The sequence below is a fragment of the Netta rufina genome (genome assembly GCF_964035555.1).
Source record: "Netta rufina genome assembly, chromosome: 6".
Taxonomy (NCBI): Eukaryota; Metazoa; Chordata; class Aves; order Anseriformes; family Anatidae; genus Netta; species Netta rufina.
Window position 1 is genome coordinate 8,238,045 of NC_140129.1, and position 22,663 is coordinate 8,260,707.

Genomic DNA, 22,663 nt, shown 5'->3' on the forward strand with positions numbered 1-22,663 from the left:
AAAAATAAAAATTGAGGATAGCTTTTAAAATGAATTAGGGCTAGAATTCTGAGAATTCTAGTGTATTCTGAGAATTCTCGTGTATTGAGAATAATTTTTTGACATCTTTATTATCCTTAAGCACACATAGTACACACTGCATTTCTTGAAAACTAGTTTTAAATCCAAATGGTGATTTAAGTATTTTAGGAGAACAACGATGTTTCTCTTTTCACCTTAAGTTACTAAGAACTGTTTTACCTCCCTGTTAATATAGCTGACTGGGAATAAATACTGAGATCGCTCTAACTGCAGTAGTAATACAGAGCCTTTTTGAGAGCTTCTCTCTCCCTATGACTGAAAGTCTGACATCTCTTGCATCCCTGATATTTTCATCCTGAGATTTTTATCTTTTGCTACAACAACAAAGGAATGCTATTGTTAGGAACTTGCACAGTGACTTTGTTTTGAGGCTTGTGCTTTAAGTAAACGGATTAATGTTCCTTGTAAAATATGCCAAGTCAGGTCCCACATAATGTGGATTGATTTATCTGTGACAGAAAGCCGGTTAAATCCACTAGACCGGACTCACAGGTGAAGCCAGTTCATCAAGTAAAAGAACAATCCTCTTTATAAACTTGTCATATTTCCCATTTTCATTGCAAAGAGTAATATTTTGCTTCAAATAAAGAAAACCAGACCTGTAATGACCATGGGCACTGATGGACTGCTCTGAAAGTAAAACCATTGACATTAGCTTAAGGAGTCTCTCTCTGCATAAAGCATTCCTGTTAGAGGCAATAAACTCAGGCAGCAGCACACAGGCTGCCCTGCAACCGGCTGTAGTCAACAGGTTCTACAATTATTTCTGTGTGCACACAATTATTAATAAAAACACAGGCTTTTCTCAAACAGAAGCATAAGGTGCATTCTCCTGTATGATATGACTAGACACCAGTCTGTCTGGCAGCACTGCTTTCTGTTCACAAACTGTCAAAGCTAAAAGCACCACAGAGCTGAAGCCAAACACACCACATGGCTCGGGGAGCTGAGGAATACAATGCATTACATCAGGAGGTAGCCAAACTTTCAACGGGGGCTGGCTGGGTCAGACAGAGAATAGAAATCTTTGCACAAATTTGGCCACTGAAACCAGGCAGGAACACTCCTTCACTGTGCAACTGGCATTCAGGGCATATTTTATCATGTTTGTATCATGGTTATGTTTTGGTACCTATTGCATGTTCTAGCAGACACTGGAGGCCCATTACTGTCACCCTACACCTGTACAACTTTTCAAGCAGACAGCCAAACTCAAGCCTTGGTAAGCTCAATGTATCTCAACTTGCTTTTCAGTTTTGCTCCGCTAGTGACAGTACAGAGGAGTGAATACTGCAGCCAGCACTAACAGCAATTCATTAGCATTTCAGGTGATAGTTTGATTCAGTCTTCTGTGCTCTTTTGTCTTTACACTTAACAAACAATCACAGAAGTGTCTGCTCACACAAATATGTGGGAAACAATGCGTGGGGAAAAAAAAAAAAAAAAAAAGAGAGAGATCCCTGAGGACATGCACTCATGATGAATTAGTCATTCACTACGTGATTCTCTACAATATCTGGAACCCATCAGGAGAAAGTCACTTCAGTTAGGTGGTAACTCAAACTGTAAAGACCGGAGACCAAAAAGAAACATTTGAGAGTATTTTAACTAACCAAGACAAGTAAACCCATACGAATACTGTGCTCGTATTTTTCCTCAACACTTTGCAAATTCCACTGGTAAGTGGAGTTCCAAGTGAACCTTAGCTGTAATTGAGCCATTCAATACATGAAATACCCAAATCCACACATGACAAAGTGAAATTTTGCTTCTAAGACTGCAGCGGTCTTTCAGAAGATTTAAGTAGCACAGCACAGTTTCAGTAGGTATTTGGCTCAGCGGTTGTGCACAGCAGATTCTTTCCTGTTTTGCTTTGAATCATCTGGGGCAGTGTTTGCTTGCACAAGCTGCAAGAATCTTTCATGGCAGCGAACTTTTACGGACTGTATTTGGGGATCAGGTCCGAGATTCCGTCATTGATTGCCTCTTTCTGAAGACTTCATGACTTCATGTTTCTCAGAGTCTGCTCATAAAAGACAGCCCCAACTCCCACCAGACCATTTCTGGTCCAGCAGTGCATCTACACTTCTCTGAGCAAGCCTCTTCACATGAGCGAGCAGACTGAGGTAGTACTAAGCTCAGCACTGGACACTGGCAGAGGGGGAAAAAAGTCAAAACAAAATGGGACATGATAAACCGATGAGAGCAGAACAGTCACACTGTGTTCCTGATCTTCAAGCATCATGTCATATCCAATCACTTGTTCTGTGATAAATGGAGAGCTTACACGGGTTTCAGCTGAGTTCTTTTTTAACAAGGGATGACATTAGATCATCTTTGAAACATATGTTCAAGATTGAAGTTAGAGTGCATGAAGATTTGTAGGTTCCTTTTTAACTGTGTTTGGAAATTTGCACCCATTTATTGTGCATGTATTACATATATAAAGGACTAAGACTTTCCTTCAAAGTTTAGAGCAAAATACTAACACTTGATTCCACATTGGCATAAATGTTCTCTCGTATTTGAGGCAAAAATGCCTCAAAAATGGCCATGTTCCTGCTGTTAACTTGAACAAGTTATTTTAGCCTCTCCTCATTAAAGTTTCTAAATATGCAAAATTTATCTTTGTGGAGCATGGGAGGGAATAAATGCGGCCAGTGCTCATAAATATCAAGCAAAATCCAAGGTAGATAAAGATCGGGGCATAAGGAATTTTTATTTGAATATTCCTGATGCTGCTTTGGGATTTATAACAGTAATATTACAAGGATACTATCATGTCTGTTTAAATGCCCTACATAAATTACATCAATCATTGGAAAATCCCACTTGATTATGAGGAAAAAGTGGTAGAAGAAAACTGAGATCCTAATTTTGACACAAGGCTTAAACAGGACCACCCCCTACACCAGGATATATAACATACCAGCCCTCTCCAGGAGTTCTTCCATTGTCAAGAGGAACAAGGATAAACAAGTAAAACCTGCAACTCCTCTTCTAGTCATCATCACACCATCACCATTTCCCTACAGACTACTCAAAAAAAAAAAAAAAAAAGTTCAGCTTAGAAGCTCCAAACCCACCCATCTTCACTTATCTGCTCTGACTGCACAGCCACCCAAAGGGATCTATTTCACTTCACTGTCTGTAAAGGCTGCTAAGGGAAACCAGTCCGTGAATATTATCCCTACCTTCTATTCTCAGCCCTACCAGTGAGTTTTGTGTCCATGTACACAGCAACCTCCTATCACCCTGATAGTCACAGATGTGACTTGATTAGAAAAACAGCTTGTGTCCATGGTGAGGATACTGCTGAGCATAACCTAGACTCTGAAACAGCTGTTTTATTATGATTAGTTTGCAGTACAGTATGGCCCACATAAAGGCCAATGATGATTTAGTACAACAGCTCTCCTTTCTCCCTAATTTCACTACAATACAACATTGCAGAATTTATTGCAGATACTGCCTTATCTATGCATCTTCCAAATATTTAAAGTACTTCTCTTCCGATAGCTGTTAAATGCTCTGAATAGAGCACACCAGCATCTGGGGAAAAAGCGATCCACATGAACACTCAAAATCCTGTACAAGATGCACAGAAACCTGCACATCACTGATGCTGCTTTTGAATGCTTCACAACTGCAAGCGTTTTTTGCAAGGGACTGACCAGAATCAAGAGCACATAGAAACCATGTTGCAGAAACAACAGAAGAACACCACATTATTGCTTGGGTGAAGCAATTTTAGGGCGTTAAGATTTCATTAAAATTTATGTCAGACTGGAAAACAGCATCAAGCTGGTTTTTTGCTGTTGTTTGTTTGTTTTGACAGAAGTATAGTCATCCCAAAAGGAAGCTTCATTTTCATAAGTTACATATAAACTAAAAATAATCCATTATCTAAATGCTGTGTTTCCTAAACTTCACGTTACCAAAGATGCTACAAAGCATCTATTCCAGGAAAAGTGGGGAAAGATGTTAAGAAGAGAAAGAAAAAAAAAAGGGGGAGGGAAGGGGGAAGTCTGTACTGCAAAGAAGGATTAGATGCTTAGTACCTCGCTAGCATCTAAGGCTTAGAAAACCTGATAGAGATAAAAACGTGAAGATCTCCTTCGTCTACGTTATTAATGCCAAAAATTAGTCGTGGAAAGCAACTTGCCTTCAGTTGTACCACACTAAATAAAAATGCCGAAACACTAGCATGTAAAAACACTGCTACCTTTATTCAAAATAAACGCACGGTTGAAGTGAAAAGTCACAACGCAAGAGAGCTCAGTCAAACAATGACCATCTCAATCAATTTCTCCCCTCCCCTAGCAAAGGTTAGTTTGAAAAGTCAGAAGTCCTTTAACTGACCTAACTGTTAATCATCAAGAATACGGCCAGTACAACAGAACCCCTGTGTACAGTCATTCGGAGCTCTCATTCTCTGCCTCAAAGCTGACAGGAATCAAACCGAAGCATTCAGTAGCTAGAGCTGCCAATTCCAGCAATCAAAATTCAAAGAGGAACCCTGGGTGGTAGGCTTAGAACACGAGCCAAGAGAGGAGCAGAGCAGGAAGCGATCATTGCATACCTGCAACTGTCCTGGCACACGCTGTAAACAAGGACAGAAGGAACCAGCGGAAACAGAGGAAACAAATCCTCCACCCTGATACCTGCACAGCCTACAGGCTTGGCACAGATCAGTTCTTTCCAACAGCACACACCCGCAAGGAAAAGCTCTAGTTTTGATTTTAAAAGCCTAATGCTAGAAAATTGAATGCTACCAGGGAAAAATCACTCCAGGGATTAATAATCCTTAATAAAAATACATTGGCATGTCGCTACTTTGAACACGTCTGTCTTCAGATTTCAGCCATTTTATTTTCTCACAGATTCCCTGTCCTTTTCCCTCTGCTAGACTAGTGCCATTTGGTTTATATACTACTACCACTTGGTTTATCTAACCTGCAGAAAAGATGGCCATGAGGCAAGCTTACGGCTCTGCCCAGTCCTGAGGACGGAAGCACCAGTTTCTGCTCCCTGGTGTCTGATGACAGCATGTGCAAGAACAGCACAAAGCTGCATCAGGGCTACTTCAGACCAGATACAAGGAAAAAATCCTTTAGTCTGAGGTTTGTCAAATGCTACAACAGGCTGTTCAAGAGACATTCGGACAATGCCCTCAATAATGTGTTGTCATTTCCATTTCTGCACAAACGAACAAGATGGACTATGAGCTATCATCACTGACAAGTTATCCACTAGTTCTGATACTGCACTGGAAAAGCTCTTGCAAATTAACTGAGAAACAGAACATACACTTGTGTAAGGAAAAAAAAGTGACGTGACATATTTTGCAAACTTCTTTCCATACAAATTGTCACCTGCATTAAGTGCTCTAGGTTTGATCATTCCAAGAAGTACTTAACTGGTTTTAAATAGGCAATGGAAAAGTATGCATGTGGGTAATTAATTCCCAGAAAGGAATAAATCTACCCCAGCTCAAACACAGACCCCCCTCCTACAGTGGATTATGTGGTAGGAGTTACTAACTGATCTGAAGTGACGCTATTAAGCAGACTTTCACTGTACGCATGCTTCCAACACAGGTACAGCACCACCAGCGTACCGTCCTAAAGAACCCCTACCAAGACTTTGCCATTTATTGTAAGAATTGCAGCTCCTTTATTACCTGATGGGGCACGGTGAGTAAGCCAGAATGCGAAGAATTAAGTCTTGTCTGGACTCTGAACTGAAATATGTTTGTCATGTAAATTATCTAAATATGAAAGAGCGACAAATCCTGCATTATGCAGGTAGATTGGAAGTAAGACCGCGAGCTTTAGTTCTAATTTATTATATATTAAATATTAATGATTTATTAAGAAACCATTCACTGAGGTTTAAACAACTCTACATCTTACATATTTCGAAAGCTCTACAAATGTATTTTTAATAATAGATAATTAATTTATAACAACATTAAATCTAAATTAAATCCTCATTTCAAGCCATAAAAGAAACCCACTGGAGAGTGGTGACATATATACTGTTGCTCTATAATAAGGTCACTTTTTCACGATACCATTTTATTTCTCCATCATATATTATTTGCGGAGCCAAGCCAGTACAGACACACCACACAAAGCTTACGTAGCTTGATGAGTACGACAGACAAAAAAATCTCTGCAATAGGACTGTGCATTGTTTTCCATTCTAACAAACCATCTGCAATCTGGAGTTCCCTAAACGCTTGCCTTTCAGCAGTGACCTATTTGGTCTAGTATTTCTTATTTCTTCTGCTCCAAGTTTCAGTACAGTAATTTGCCCAGTTTTTAGAACAAAGACTTTCCTTATTTTAAATGTATTTTAAAATATATTTTGCAACTCATGGTAGTATAATCAAAGAGCACAAAAAAACAAACAAAAAAAGCCACAAACCACTTTATCACCACATCTGAAACAGACCAAATGCATGTCACTGTACATTTCTGCAAGAAATCTGCTTGCTTTTTAAGACTGAATGGTGCACTTAACGTTCTTTCAGAGCTCATCAGCTGAAGAAGACTAATGCTGGGATGCACTGCACGATACAGTAAGGACTGCTCTACCTATATCCACAAAGTGACATGCTAAGACAACTTCTATACCCTCGCTGTAGTGTTTCTGTTAGGCATGCACCACTACGCATTAACAAATTATTACTCAAACCCACTAAACAACAGCTCTGCTGCTGAGAAACCTGAACTTTGGCAGCAACAATCTCAACAGGCAGCAAGAGCATTCCACTCATATTCTATTGCTTGTAGAACTACAACAAACACTGAATTTCTTGCCTTATTCCATCTTATGCAGTCTAAACAGGATCCTCAAACTACGGGAGCCACTGAACGGATTTTAAAAGGCACGTGCATGATGACAGTTGCGTCTGGTTCCTTCACATGGGGAGATGACAATGAAGGTGCCCACAGCAAAGGTATGTTTGAAAAACAGTTTAGTAGCAGCAGTTCTCACACAACAGAGGGATTTCTCTATCCAGCTGTCTCATATGGATCAACTGTGAGCTCTATTCAACCCACAGAGACAAGACAAAACCCAGTAATGTTTCTAGTCTTGCTTCTTAAAATAATATAGTTTTTTAAAAATAGAAATTCTTTCTTATCTGCTCTGTTCTGATACAGCAGAGACCTCTGTATTACAAGTGTCTAAAGAGCAGCATCTTTTACCACTCAAGTTAAGTAAAGCAGCTTAGTTCGTACTCACAGATCCAATATTCCCTCTTATTTTATACAGAAATTCTCCTCCTCTTCCCCTCCAGAAGTTACTATAATTATTCTATCAAAATACAGAGCATATGGAATGCTTTCCTCCAAGCAATGGAACAGAGCTCCATAAAATGAGCATTACCAGTTTATTAGAGGTGTTTCCCTTCCCCACCATCTAGTGAGAACGGCTGCAAAATTCTATTGAAGTCATACTGTGCGTGGGTACAAAACAGCTATGAAAGGATTTGCCTGCATTACATAGGGTTTATTGTTAATTAGCTCTTGTACACACACACGTTTTTTCTTTTTGCTTAGGAAGTGATGATTTGTTTAGAGAACGTCCTTTGTTGATACAAAGCTAGCATTAGGATTGCAATTTGAGTTAACATCTACACTTCATTTTATGTAACCATTTGACAAAGGTGGTTCTGGCTAATTAAGTTTCTGTTAGTTAAAAACAAAACGGGAAGTTATCTTGGGACATGAGTCAATAGAGACATCAGCTTACTTAGACCAGGGCCATTAAGGTGCTAGTTCGTTCCCATCATAACCACCACATGCTTCCCATTATGCCTTCAGATTTACAACCTCACACACACCAGAAAAAAAAAAAAAAATTACTCCTGCTTTAATAATCTCTTCCTAGCTTTAAGTTCTATGAATTACTGAAGGATAAACATATTTGGAATTCATACTTTAAGTCAGAAACACTGTCCACAGCCCAGCTTACACAACCAAGTTAGACAATTTTCTGGATCTGGGGTGCACAGAAGAATCAACCTTATGTGAGCAACTACAGTCATTTTCTTAATGGATGGTAGAGCACTAACAGTTTTTCAGTCTTCCTTTCAGACAATAGTTATCCAGCTCTTTGAGGCAGACTCCTCTTTTTGTTCTCTGTGCTGCACTCACTGTGGCTCGTGCTGTATCCAGAGCCTCTAACAACTATGCTATTCCACTCAGAGAAACCATCGAGTGCAACTGCCAGAAGGTATGGAATGGCATGTCATAATAGTGACGGGTGGGAAAAGAGGAGTGCTAACTCCTCTGGGCACCCTGGGAGATTCCAGCCTCCACCTGCTCCTTTTGCGCCACAAATGTGAGCAAAGGTTTTCTCTACCAAGAGTGTAACAACAGCTGGAATTTGCAACTAACTACAAGCAAACGACGCGCTTGGTTGTCCCGCACTTCTGACCATGTACTGGTTCTCTTATGAAGACTTTTACTTATTCACAGTTTGCACTTTTCCTGGCAGTTAAGAATACTGTAAAAGCCTTTGTGATGAAAAACTTATACCGAAAGTAAACGCGAGTTCTCACAGGAAAAAAATAAGAGCATGGGATCTGACAAGTCACCTAAGAGTCATCTGAGAAATCTATCACGTTGTGTAGAGGAAACGAGGTCTAACAGCCCTTTTAAATTGCACTAACGTGGAAATAGGGAAATAAAAGGGTTTCTTCATCCTGTGAACTGCACTCCACTGTTGTTAAGGGTTAAAAAATAAAAAGCTATGCAGGAAGACGTGGAATAGCAAAAGTAAGGATTTTTTCTACAGCACATAACAGACAAAACATAAGCAGAAAAACTCAAGTTTCACCTGTCATTGGGAAACAGGCCACGTGATGCACATCTGATTAAACTTCATTAAACATGACAGTAAAAATTCCTCTGCTATTCTACCATGCTCTTACAAAAGCCCTCATGTCCATGGATCATGGCAAAACCAATTTGCAAAGCGCAAAACTGTAAAAGAAAAATGGAAGAAATTCTAGTCAGTGGGACACAGATGAAACTAATGATTAATTTTAAAGTCTGTTAGTCTAGGGAGGTCCCACAACTTTTAAAGGGATCCAAAAAACATTCTGTTTAAGTAGAACATATCCTTTTTTTGATTTACATCCCTTCACTCATAATAAAAGGTATCACTTTTGCCAGTGCAGTTTTGCCTGTTTTCAGCCCAAACACAATGAACCATTTTCACAAAAAAAATGTGAAATTTTACAGATCTAATAAATACCGAAGTGTGAAAGCCCTAAAACCTCCTTCATTGTTCTGAAAGGGAATAATGCACACGTACTAATATTTAGTCACATTTACAGTGCACTAGTTTTCCTACAATAAATTCAGCAAAGTCAAAACAAATGAAATCCATGAGATCTAAATGCACATTTGAGGGTCCCTCCCTTCTCATACTGAATCAAGCAGGAAACGCTTTGCTTGAGCAGAATAAAACATTTGCTTTCCTACCTGGACAGCAGATTCAAGACAAAAACCAGAATTTGCACAACATAAAATGCAAAACAAACCCTGTCTGTTAACACATGGCTTCAGCCTAAAACCCTATAGCCAACACTATCTTTAGTTTTGTGGTATCGTGTCCAAGGTCCCAAGGGCCAAGGTAACATTCACTGTGATTAATGGGAGTCTTCCCCTTAACTTCAGCAAATACTTGTGGCACCCAGAGACTTCGCTGCTACCTGACCATTTTCAGAACAAAGTTCTGGAGTTGTACCAGAGGAATTAAACAGTGGATAAGCTCTCACTACTTTTGGGCTAACAAAGGAAGCTAGAGCAAGCAGACCATAACACTAAGTTACAAAAATGTTGTCTTCCTAGTATTAAGCCCTTAATATTCTTTCAATAGCTGACTGAAATCCAATTGATGAAATACGTGTTGTTTTTAAATTGATTACTAAAGCAAAAATTGTCAGCATGGTCCTCATTCCCTATAGTATGGTACACCCCTTAAACTTACACAATTAATACATTTTCTATATTTGTGCTTTGAGTAAAGTTGACAAGGTGAAGACGTTTAAAACTGATAGCGGGTTTTCAGTAACTCGTACTCAATGAGTACATCTGAAAATGAGTCCCACACAGAAGTATCTCAAACTAGACACCCCAAAAGAAGAACGATTAAAAAAAATACTATAATAGGAAAAAAAAAACTTCAGTCTTCTTCCATTGCCTAAACATGTTCTCCCTCAACAACTAGAAAACAGGTATCTTCACGTTAGGTATGAAACTAGAAAGGAAAAGTAACTTCAAAATCTTTTCTTAAAGAAAATAAAAACAAAATAAAATGCTCAGTGAGATGAAGCTGATTGAAAGGATATATTTCTTATCTAATCCTAACTCATGACAGTAACCCCAAAGCCTGGAAGTCATACTACCCAGTTTGATTTTAAAAATTAACAAACTCCATGGCATTGAATGGCTTTCACAAAAATGAATGTGGAATATAAATGCAGTGTTTTGGGATTCCTCTTGCATTAATTTGATAATCATTACTGGAAAACAAAATTGCTGCAAGGACAGGTTTTTGTTTTTTTAGTATATATATATATATATATATATACACACTAAATATATATATATAAATATATATATATATATAAAAAAAACAAAAAATTGAAACAAAAAAATCAAGACTTACATAAATTGAGGGAGAAATTAAGTTTTACTTAAACATTTATTTTTCCCCCCACAGGAAAGTATGGAAGAAAAAGCTTTGTTAAGTTCTGTCTTTAAAAAATGCCAAACAGAAAAAAAAAATCAACTTTAACCAGAGGTTTTCACTGTGTTTATCTTCTAGTAAAATTTCATCAAGAAACACGTATTTCTGCTTAAAACTCCAGAATTGAATTGTTTCTGCTTTAACCTTAGGGAAAAAAAAAAAAAAAAGCTAAGATAAACATGTAAGATATTCAATTGGCTTTCAAATAGAGAAGCAAATTTGGGTGTTCAGAGGCATAAATTACTTAAGAACACATTATATTCGTCTCATACTCCTCATTTCTGAACAAACTGGACAGTATAACGTTCCTATGGTAACTAGGGAAGGACCTGGTGTACAAAAATGGAGAAGTGGTGGATGTTACCTAGCATGTTGTGGTAAAGTGGACTGTCGTGTCCATGGATAGTAAATGCAGTCATGACTAGCGGGACCTCTACACCTGCAGGCAATTACAGAACAAAAGACGTCATTTGCCATTCACAAGGACATGCACACGCATGCGCCCTTGTCCACACGTGGAAGATGGAAGACACACAGGGAACGATCACTCAGCAAGTACCTATCCATCAGGCCGATGCAGTCTTCAATACGCGGACCTATGCACCTGCAGCAAATCCAAATTGAGAACAAGGAGAGAAAGAGAAAAAAAAAATTGTTATTTGCAAATACAAGGAAGCAGGAATCCCCTTTGTGCCACATTCTTAATTATAATTCTCAAGACAGACCCAAGTCACCACTAAATTATAGCTTGTGACAAAAACAAGCTTGTGATGGGAACAATAATAGTAACATAAACAGCATTCCAAGGTTGGACGAATCTTGACTCAAACAATACTTAATATAGGTTTCACCTGCATACATGGGCGGCCTGACAATAGAGTTGCTTTTTCTGGATGTTTTTTGAATCATCAAACCAGTGATTACTGCACAGAAGCAGTTGATTCGCAACACGAGACCTCTGGGAGCAAAATGCAAAACTTTTTTTTTTTTTTTTCATTCTTTCTGTAATTGATGCAACTGTTCATTCTGTTCTAAGTTTCCAGCTAGGGCATATATTTTGGAAGCTGACTGTACTCATCAAGGAAGCTGAAGATTCACATAAAAAAAAAAAAAGAATCAACAAAGAACATCAGAGCAAAATGCTGTGTGCTGATTTAGGCACTTCATTCTGCTGTCTGTAGATGCTGCCAGAAGTCCTCCACCTGCAAATTCAGCAGGTGCTCACCAAAGGCAATGGAATTACAGGGAATCACTTCATGCAGCAGCAATGAAGCATAGCCATGGGGAAAAGAGCCTGTGTGCAAAACACAGGTATTCAGGTATTCGTGGACTTTCCATGTTCTCATGAAGAACGGTAATTGAAATGGTGTGCTAGGCCCGCTCTGCATTCACAGAGAAAGCCAATTATACCTTTCACAGAGCAGTTAAGATTATCAAAGACAGATGAAATTAAGCTTTCAGGGTCTGAGACAAACTGACACCCTTTAGTGCCAAATGCCCAGCCAGTCCCCCCTTATCCATAGCAAGCCTCTAGCCCTCACAATTTTATGGAAGACAAACCACTAATTTCAACTCTTTAACAAGACCTCAGGACCATGTTATTAACAGGCCCTTCAGCTGTGAGGCTACTGACATGTCAGATAACCTGTTCCTGTGGAAGATGGGTAATCCCTTCAGTTGAGGCATTTTAAATTTAAGGCATAATCCCCAATTCTTTTTTAATGTCTCCGGCTTCCAGTTAGGCTTTGATAAAGGGAGATGTCAGAATCTCTAAGAGTTCAAATATGCTCCCGAGAGATCTCCATTCCACTTCACCATCACTTGCCACGCATCAGCTTTAGCTGCATTTAAATTAAGCTATCACTCTGCCCTTACAACACAAATTCAGCAGATTCAGTTTCACCATCTTCCTTCTCCTAATCTGCCCATCAGGGAGAGCAGAACAATAGTGAACCTTACCTCGTTTGTTTAGTTGAATTTTTATTTTTATATAAAAGCTGAGACGTGCAAACACACTTTGTATTTCCTCAATAATGTTTTCCTTCAGCAAATGCGTGGGCAAAATGGATTCGTTAAACACCCACGTGGCCAGGTAACGCATGAAGTGGAAAGGGTAGATTAAAAGACAGTTCAAAAACATAGAACTTTTGACAGTTTTTTTTTTTTTCTTTTTTTTTTTTTTTGAAATTTCAGCTGTTCTGGGCTTTACAAGTCTGACTTCACTCTCAGACATGCCCAGCATTCTTTCTTTATGGCATTCTCAGCAATTTGCAGAAAACCAGTTCAGAAATGAAGGAGGCAGAAAAAGTTGTTCAAGATCTTCCATTTCCTAGCATGTCTCAAGAAGCTGAGTTCAGACTCTTAAAAATAAATAAAAAGAAGGTCCTCTTCAAATTAGAGGTCGGAGAGCCCCATTACTAGTTCAGATAACTAGCAGATACAAAGAGCCTATTGTTTTGAAGTCATTTCACATCTGCACGTTTGTTCTCACAGACTTTTGGAGAATAGGACTTGAATCTAGAAGAGGAGAGGTGTTTGGACCTTGCCCACCCAAAGCTGAAATACTATTGATTTTTATTTAAACCTGTAATCGTCTTCAGTGGATTTCCCAACCTCAAACAGAAAACTCCGTCCAGGTGCAATTTCTGTTACTCCTAGTCATGGTGAATAGCTACATACTCTATTCTGGCTGTCCTGATTTAAATGCAGTAAATACGATGTGAGTAATGGCAGCAGACATTTAGTTCTATTAACAAGTTAATTTTCACCATGAAGTCATCAGTTATTTTTCCTCTGGAAATAATTTCCTTGGTTTCAGGCTTTTTGACACATGGAAGTACAAGTGTGACACAATCATGCATCACACTGGTGCTCCACTGACCCCCAGGCTTCCTCCTTCTGCTTGGAGTCTGGATGGAATGTTTATTTTCCAAGTTCTCTCTGTAAAATGAACTGGTTAATTGATATGTTACAATTTATTAACGAGATATTCAGTAACTTACAATAGTCCAATACAGCTTATAAGAAAGTTACACTTGGAGCTCACCTTACCTTTACAAAATCATTTTCTGAAAGAAAAATAGTTAAAACCATTTTGAAAATTAGAATAATAATCATTTTGTCCTAAAATAACCCTTTTTATCTCCAGCTTTCGTAAATATTGTCTCATCAGTTTTCCTTAACGTTGAGGTAGGGACTTAGCTTTTCTCAGATTTGGAGCAGCAAAGCCATTTTTAGTCAAGTGAATTCTCAAAAATCTTTGTTATTAAAAACAAACAAAATTGATTGTGAGATAATATAAATGGATTAACTCTGGACAGAAGAAAACCTTAGTTATGGCAATGACCTGCTCATCCAACTATTGCTATGGATAAAGCTGGATGAATCAAAACCATGGGTCTATTTAGGTAACAGGGAGTAAGCATATGCTGACAGTGATAGGAAGGAAGTTGAACTGGGAGAGGGAGAGAATTTTCATCAACAAAACAGTAACAGCATCTTAGCTAGAATTTGTTGCCATTGAACTTGCACTATGGTGCCAATTGGAATTTAAAACGCCTTTGGGGCAAGACGATCCTTGTGCCTTAAAATCCCTTCCGGACTGTGCATATGTTGACCAAAGCTCCCATGCCTTCTCTAGTTTTGGTTTAAGAAGGATAATAAACTCTTGGTGAAGAGTAATACCTTTCCTTCCAAAAAACAGGAAGAAAATGTCTGATGAGAGGAGGTGTCCAGTGAAATCTCCTGTTTGTGTCTTGTCCAGGGAGGAAGCAGACTGTCAGATGCCATTATATAATTAGTATTTTATTTCTGTGAAAGTGTTCCATTTTGGCTAGCTCAGCAAGGAAAAGTGCCAAATGCTTTCTGACTCTCTTGAATTAAATGGGATAGCTGTCCTATGGGCCTCAGATCTGCTCCAAACTGGCTTCAGAGTAGCTGATGTTTATCATGGGAATGCAAAGCCAAAAAAGCAAAGTTGTTGCATCCAAGGAAGCCACTCCTCGACAGTTTTCTTAGTCAATGCAAGATCATTAACAGGACTGCATAATGACACACCTATTAATGGAAGCAGTCACTACACTTGAATAAAGGAGGAGAACGGTGTTACCTAATTCCATGCTCTAGTGAGCGATCATCTACAAGTACTACTAAAAAACTGCCAAAACATTCACAGAAAACACGAAGGTGGGACAGGTATCTTTTCCTGTGACAGCAACAGCTGGAGATGACAAAAAAAATCTTACGGGGACTAACTACGCATTTTAGCAAAGACCCTGATTCACAGAGTAGCACTGCAGGACTTCGACAGCACTGCACTGGCAGCAGTGCTCTGCAGCAGCTCAAGACTTTTTGACAAGTACCTAGCCTGTACTGCTAGGGCACTGGTTTTATTCCACCAATTGGTCTGACAGAGGAGAACGCACACGGTAGATGAAGTAAATTTATGGTTTCTCTGTACCATTCAGTTGTGAGTCAAATATCAAGGTATGTTCCCTCCACAACCTATTTCACTGAGGAATCCTGATTGAGGGGAACTTAAATATTAATTTCTAAAGGAGGATACGAAACTCGAGAATGCAGCATTGCAGGAGAGACTGACTTCCTTTTTCTCTGTGGGCACATTCAGTCCCTGACAACCTTGGCAAGAAGATGGAAAACCCATAAACCCCAAGCATCTGGGGCAATCATTAACAGATTAACATAATCACATGCCAGAAAGTCTTTAGAAATACTGGAAGAGAATATCTGTGCTTACCCAGACTGGGGCATACGTGTGTTGTTTTCACGAGGGGTAACAAAACAGCTAAGAACAGACCCACCAACCTTTTAGTAAAGAGGACGAGGATTTCTGTGAGGAATGGTCTGTGACTCACAGTAAAGGTAGAGCTCTTCATCTGGGAGATAACTACATTTTTGTGTATGTAACCCAGGAGAAATCTTTCGCCCTATTACCAGCGTGGCTCTGTCATTTCTCTGGGGATTGGCATACTAAGCTAAATGAGACATTCTTTCAACAATCAGCTGGACCAGACTTCTGCACAAAGAAGGGGAAACAAAGTTCAAGGATTATATGATATCAGAGCTTAGCATAAAGGAACCCTATGAACTAGAATGTCAGACTTCCACCAGAATGTGTATAAACCTCGCTTCTTGATCCCATTCTATCCAGTGAGACAAAACCAACCACAATATTGATGTATATAAAGAAGCGATAACGAATGGAAAACTTTCTGCTCCCTTCCTGGTCTCCAGGAAACACAGCTACTCCTGGACAATTAATTACATTTAGATCTTCCCAGAAAAGAGGATGGAACGGGAAGAAGGGTCACATCCTATTCTTCTGAGAGGCCAGCAAAGTTGCAAGGTGCTTCTTATGCAGGGCAGACAGTAAATCTGTCATCCATAGCTGGGCCTGTCAGACTCCCTCAGAACTGGCATTTCCACCACCTCTTAAAGCCAGGACCAGAGCTCCTGAAATGAGCTCATCTTTTCAAATAGTTTCTTCTTACACTCTTCATCTACAGCGGCAGCATTTCCCTTTTATTGCGTAACTGATTTAAAGGGTCTGAGGGGAAGACAAATGTGCAACAGATCCTGGCTGTGTCTTTGCGATCTCACTTTCATTTCCCTAATGGCTCTATTGTAATTAGATTTGCAAAACCAGCAAAAGGTCTCATTTTGAATGGCAACAGCTGTTGACATCAAGATTACATTGAATAATTTACTGGTTTAATTTTAGCTGCTAAACAGTAAGAGCCTCTTGTGGAAGATTATTTCACTGGTTGAAGTTTTCTCTTTTCCCTCTGGCTGCCTCTTGCTTTCTTTGTATGCTGGACACCACTAACCACCTCATCAAAAAGACACTTCTTACTGATGCAGCCCATGCAAAACAACGGTTATGTATTTGACTACTGTTATTTTGTTACACGTTCTTAGTTCTCACTCAGATATGTGGTCTATATACTTCCAAGTGTAAAAAAGTGATCGTGGAGATACTTAGACAGGACTTGAGAAATTGATCATCAGATTCAGGTTTCCGATAAACCCATCTCATCAGTCCCCCTATGAAAAAAGGTGACACTATCATTTCAGTCTCATGGAAGTGATGCAGGTTTATTTCAGCAATACCAAGGAACTGAAATGAAAATTCCATCTACAAACAAATACTAAAAGTAAAGTAATTGTACATGCCTACACTTAGGTGCAAATGGAAGCATTTGTTACAAAGCAGAGCTAGCTGGTAGGAAAGCTAATTGTGCATTGCTTTAAAAAGAAAAAAAAAAAAAAAGTTCTCTGTGGTTTTCCAGAGAGGCGTAAACTTATTTTCTGATAAGCTGCTGGAATTTTATGACTGGAACCTGAATGTCATGAGAAATCCTGGAAATCAAGCTACATACACTGCTGTACACACTCCATTTTCAGGAGTGGAACAAGTGCTTTAACAAGCCAAACTGTCAGTGGTCTATGAACAGTGAATAGGATGGCTCACTTCACAGAGTTTGTACTTACCCTTGGGTGCAGTTTGGATGACACGGATGGCACTCACGATCCTCATCGGCATATTTGAAAATGAAACTGTTTGCTCCCTGTAAGCCATCAGGACATTTCTCCACACAGTTTGGACCATCCTTAAAATGGAAACACTTTGTGCAGTGGTCAGGTCCCTGGAGAATATGGAAGAAAGGCAGCACATGCTCAAGTTACTCTGTCTTCTCCTGCTGCACTAGAATTGCAGATCCTAGCATGACAGCACATTCAGCAGTAACTCCAGCAGCATTTCTTTCCCAATGAACAGTGAGTTACCTGCATGGCCCCAGTCACTGTTCAGGAGCAGCACGCGTAAATCCCGGCAGCTCTGGACAGAAACTTATTCTGTTGAGTTTAAGACTTAAATTCTAGGCTTCTGAACAGGTTTCTCCATATTACCGGTGTGCTTAACACAACAAACTTCATGCCCACTTTAAATCTACATGAGAAAAGTTTCCTGCAACACTAATCAGTACTGAACTGGGCTTGCAAAGCAAGTGCTATGGTCTTACAGTAGGATACGCTACCTCTGCAAGCCAGAATTATTCTCCAAACTGCATTCTCCCTGCAGCATCTCGTCACAACAATGCTGAAGGACTACAAAGTCTCCTTCTTAATACATACATAGACCGGACTATGAAAAGCTACAAACCAAGGTTCCTGGAACAATGTAAATTGAACATTTTAAGCCAGTGGAATGAAACAAATCTGGTGTTCAGTTTGGGCAACGGTTTATGATTTTACATCCAGAAGTCCTACTACAAATCCAAATTCCCCTCGTTGGCTGAAAACTTGCAACATTAGCTTCTTGCTTTGTAGTATCAGAAAGCACAGTAGTGCAACAAAAATGATGATGAGAATAATTAGTAGTGTAATGCCATTGTTTTGTTTCTAATCTGTAGGTTAAGCCACGCAAACAAAGAAATAAGCTACAGGTTAAGTTTTCTCAGTGATGAAGAGCCTAAAATACAACTCCTCACTATCCTGCATGTTTCTTTTAATCTTGGCAATATACAGAAGACCAAAAGAAAGGAACAATTTCTGTCTAAAAATGAGCAATAGTCCTTGAAACAGGACTCACTGGACATATAAAGGTGACAGCTCCAGTTAACATTCATTTTAGGATGCATGCAAAAAAAAGCTGTATCAAAACAACGTCAAAGGCTGGCCTATGTAGGAAAAAAAAACACGTCGCTCAAGCTTTCTGAGAGATTGTGACAAATTTCCACACTTTTTGTGAAAAAAGGCAACTGAAATTATAGTAAACAGCACAGAATTGAATATAATGAATAAAAACAGTGATAAAAGAGGATGCTCAAATTGCAACTGAATACCTTCTGTCATTTAAAGACCTTGTGCATTTACACCGCTAAGGCATTAAGACAACTCATGAAAGAAAAGGGCACACACTTTTAAACCATCTTAAGGAGTCAAGGGAGTTTACTCCTAGCATCTGTTTAACATGTGCAGAATTCTGTCCCACAAGCAGAGTGTGCATATATATATTTATTTATTTTACTTTTGTTAACATTGGTTTTCAACAGCCACTCTAAATTCTCCATGCAAAAAAATGTCTGTGCTTTAGCACACTCTAACAACCAGCTAGGCCACAATACACCAAAGGTTGCTCTTACCGGCCCGTAGCATGTGATCATGTTGTCTTCCATCTTTTCACACTGGGGATCACACTCCACACAGACAGATCCATTTGCAAACTCACGAAATTCCCTAGAGAAATATTTTGCAGGCAGGTTAGGAAAAAGCAGAAGTGAGACAGAAACTGAGCTAAAATGGCTGCCTCTTCACCTGGTAGAAAACAGCTTCACTAAGGCCAGTGGACTACACCAGCTGAGATCACTTCTAATTGCATTTTGCTGCTTTACAACAGCTGAAAATCGTGCATCATCAGCAACATCACTCACAGGCAGGTGAAACAGTAGACATCTTGTTTACCAGTATCAAACCTCGGTGTTTTTCTCCTTTTCCCTTAAGAAATAAGATCCTCACTCACACTAGGGAATGTAGTATATGAAGTAACTCATTTCTGTTTTTATCTAAGGTTCAGGAAGATATTCGTTACGTGTAAGACATTGCTATCAGATAGGAAAACATTAGGAAGTGCATCGATTACAGTGCTCTTTATGTTCTTTTAGTTAAGTCTCTGCAAACACTCATACTTCAAAGCCTTTCTCCAAAAAGCTCATAACTTTGTTTTCATAAACAACAATTCTAGACTGAGGTCTGAATCCAAAAATGTCAAAAAAATAGTTTTGCTCATTTATTTCATGCATTCAGACACAACTATCAGCTAAGGGATCTTTTTTTTTTGTCCTTTTAAAATTATTATTATTAGTAACCACTTAGAAGGGGGAAAAGAAAATGTTCTGCTAATAGCTGGATGGGGATTTCTTCCATCAAACATCAGGTGTCTCAATTCAGCTGCCAGCTGCCTTTTACAAAAAGCTCCAGCACCTTCTCAACACTATTCACCTCACCTTATTCTAGACTGAAACGAGGTAACACCTGAGAGGTAGCCTCCCTCCCCACTAACTGCAGAGAAAACCTACATGATAAACTCAGACTGGACACCTAAGCTTTGCAGATGGATCCCATCTTGTTGCACTATCCATTTATAACATTTGTGTTAATTAAAGATGTGCTGCCCACTCATGCCCATGGGTGAAGGCCTTTGTGCTTAGTTTACTGATGCCTTTCCTCTGCCTCTCTACAACCATCAGGATCTACTGCACCAATACAGCTAAGGAAAACCTCACTTGACCATTCCGATTAAACTCATCCTTCTCTAGCTTTGGAGACAGGGCTTTCCTGCTGAGGACTTAAAGAAGTCAAATACATTTGACCCTACCCTGAAATACTGTTGTTATCCTTCAAGATGAACATGCAGAGCTCTCAATCAAACAAGAATACTTCTCCCCAAGCCCAGGTCACACATCTCATATTGACTGAGGAGCTGAGCCTGTGTGAAGTGCAAATACCATTCCCTAGTCAATACAGTTCAGAACATCTCAACTAAAGGGCTGGTTAAGCCATCCAAACACAGAGCCTCCTTGCAATCTTAGCGAGACAGGCACCATGGCAGGACCAGCCACCAACTGCCCCAGAATTTGTGCTCAAATATGTTCTGGTGCATATAACACACTTGTGATCTGCAACTGTTTTTTTTTTATTATTATTTTTTAAGCATATAAAATGGTAATCTGTCAATGCTTTTTGCATGCCTTGTCTAGATAGAAGAATTTAGATTATTTTCATGTATTTATGGGAGTTCATTTCATACTCTCCCCATAACAGTTCCATGAGTTGGCATCCAAGGCAGGAAAAGAAAGAAACCATGCAGTGATATTATTTTCAATTAGCACCTTGAATGAAAAGATGTAATTACAATCATTTTTCTCTTTTTTATTTATCTTTATTATAAAAGAAACTCTAGGGACCTTGCTATACTGTTATTCAGGTAAGTCAAATTCTACCTGCTTCCCTCCACAAACTAATTATGAAATTCTTCTGCTGCAAGTCACATAAACAGCTTAGCTCTACCTCCCTGTCATAAGGCAGACTCTGCCGGCTTTGTCTGTGCAGCATGTAGACTATCCACCCTTTGGAAAAGATGGTGCACGTGCACAAATGGAAGGAAAAAAAAAAGAATTCATTTTGGTTGTATTATTGCTATTTATGTGTAGCATACAGAATGTTTCATTAAAAAAAAAAAAAGAAAAGTTGTCCTACTTTGGGGTCCTTACTCAGAATTTCCTGACTACATGCCTAAATCTAACTCATCTGAAAGAACGTAACTTATGTTTTTCTGAATAGGGGTGTCAATATTCAACTAGGGCTAAATGTTTTAAGTCTTCATCTAAATCAAATTGTTCACATTATCAGGAGTGTAACAGGTGAAACAAACTAATGTTGTATGAAAACTTGAGGAAGCACAATACTAGATAAATCCTTCTACACAAGTTCACATTACGAAATACTTAAAACTTATCCCATAGTATATTTGCAACAATATTGGCAGAGGAACAGATACTGCTTATTGTACGAACAAGTCAACTTACACATTAGAATCCTGAACAATGTAATCAAGCAGCTTCAGGGAAAAGTGCAAGGGAAATAAAAGGAAATATCTTACCCATCATACAGGTTACAAGACTCTATGCAGGTCCTTCCCCTGATGAAACGCTTGCAGGAGAGACACTGGTCTGGCCCTGGTCCCCAGCAGCCGTCACTTGAGCATAACTCATTACACACCATCCCATCGGCAGCTGCAGAGAGAGAGGATACTGCCATTAAATTACACAGTCCTCTAAAATCCAAGGGACAGTTCATCCACCATTCAAAAAACCACGATATTCCCCTCCGAAACATGGCAGCAAAATCCCTCATAAACAAAGACCCAACTCTTCCTGCGCGTAGCATAAGCCAGTACACACAGTACACAGACATGCTGCAAAATTCCACTTGGATTCTGACTGTGTTTGCAGAGGGTAAAAAGCCTCTGACTTCAACAGCCTTGAAGATGTTACTAAATTGCAGTCTCTGAAAAGGAAACACATCGTCCAACCGCATCACTGTTCCTCCAGAGTAACGATCTTTCTTTTGCCCTGATGAACAGTCTTCTCAAATCAGACCTGGAGTAAAATTAGCAGAACTATTCAGCACTGAACCCTTACAATAAAGGAGCAATGATGGGTCAACACCACTGTTATTAAAGTGACCATTCTAACTCAAGCTGTCTGCTGACAATCCATCAGAAAATGAGTTTTCATTGTTTTTGCAATTTTAGAAAATGATTCTAGAGAGAAGGTTGAGGGACACATGGATGTATATCACAGAAAAATAGTGATGACTTCAGTAATCAGAAGTCATGCCTCACAAAACAGAAAACTTGCTCTCTGAAGCAGTCATATAGGCAAGAAGACCTGCTTAATATAGAGTGGTAAATGCGAACTGATGCAGATGGGAAGAAGAAGAAAAAAAAAAAGATATTTTCCATACAGAATAATGCTAGATTAAGTGTTTTTCTCTGAGCTGACTACTACAGCTGAACACAAGAATTTAGGATTAACATCAGTAGTGCTATGAAACACCAATCTGATACGCCATGCTCAGTAAAGCATACCCAATGTTCACATTTTCTAGTAACAGGACAAAAGGAAAAAAACAGAAGTTAACATCTTACCGCTACAGAAACCTGATCTGCACTCACAGTCTGAGTACTACACCCCATTATGGTCTGTTCCTCTGAGAAAGGATAAAGTGA

At 39.2% G+C, this 22,663-nt stretch overlaps 1 protein-coding gene across 1 annotated transcript in view; it reads right to left on the reverse strand.

Moving 5' to 3' along the window:
- ERBB4 (erb-b2 receptor tyrosine kinase 4) overlaps positions 1–22,663 on the reverse strand; it is a gene marked incomplete at both ends in the record, with an annotated part of 561,535 nt that overhangs the window by 120,055 nt on the left and 418,817 nt on the right. The window contains 4 exons of the mRNA XM_084289162.1: positions 11,219–11,293; positions 17,365–17,519; positions 19,017–19,110; positions 21,533–21,665. Of these exons, the coding sequence (XP_084145288.1) occupies positions 11,219–11,293; positions 17,365–17,519; positions 19,017–19,110; positions 21,533–21,665 (457 nt within the window). The remainder of the gene's footprint in view (positions 1–11,218; positions 11,294–17,364; positions 17,520–19,016; positions 19,111–21,532; positions 21,666–22,663) is intronic.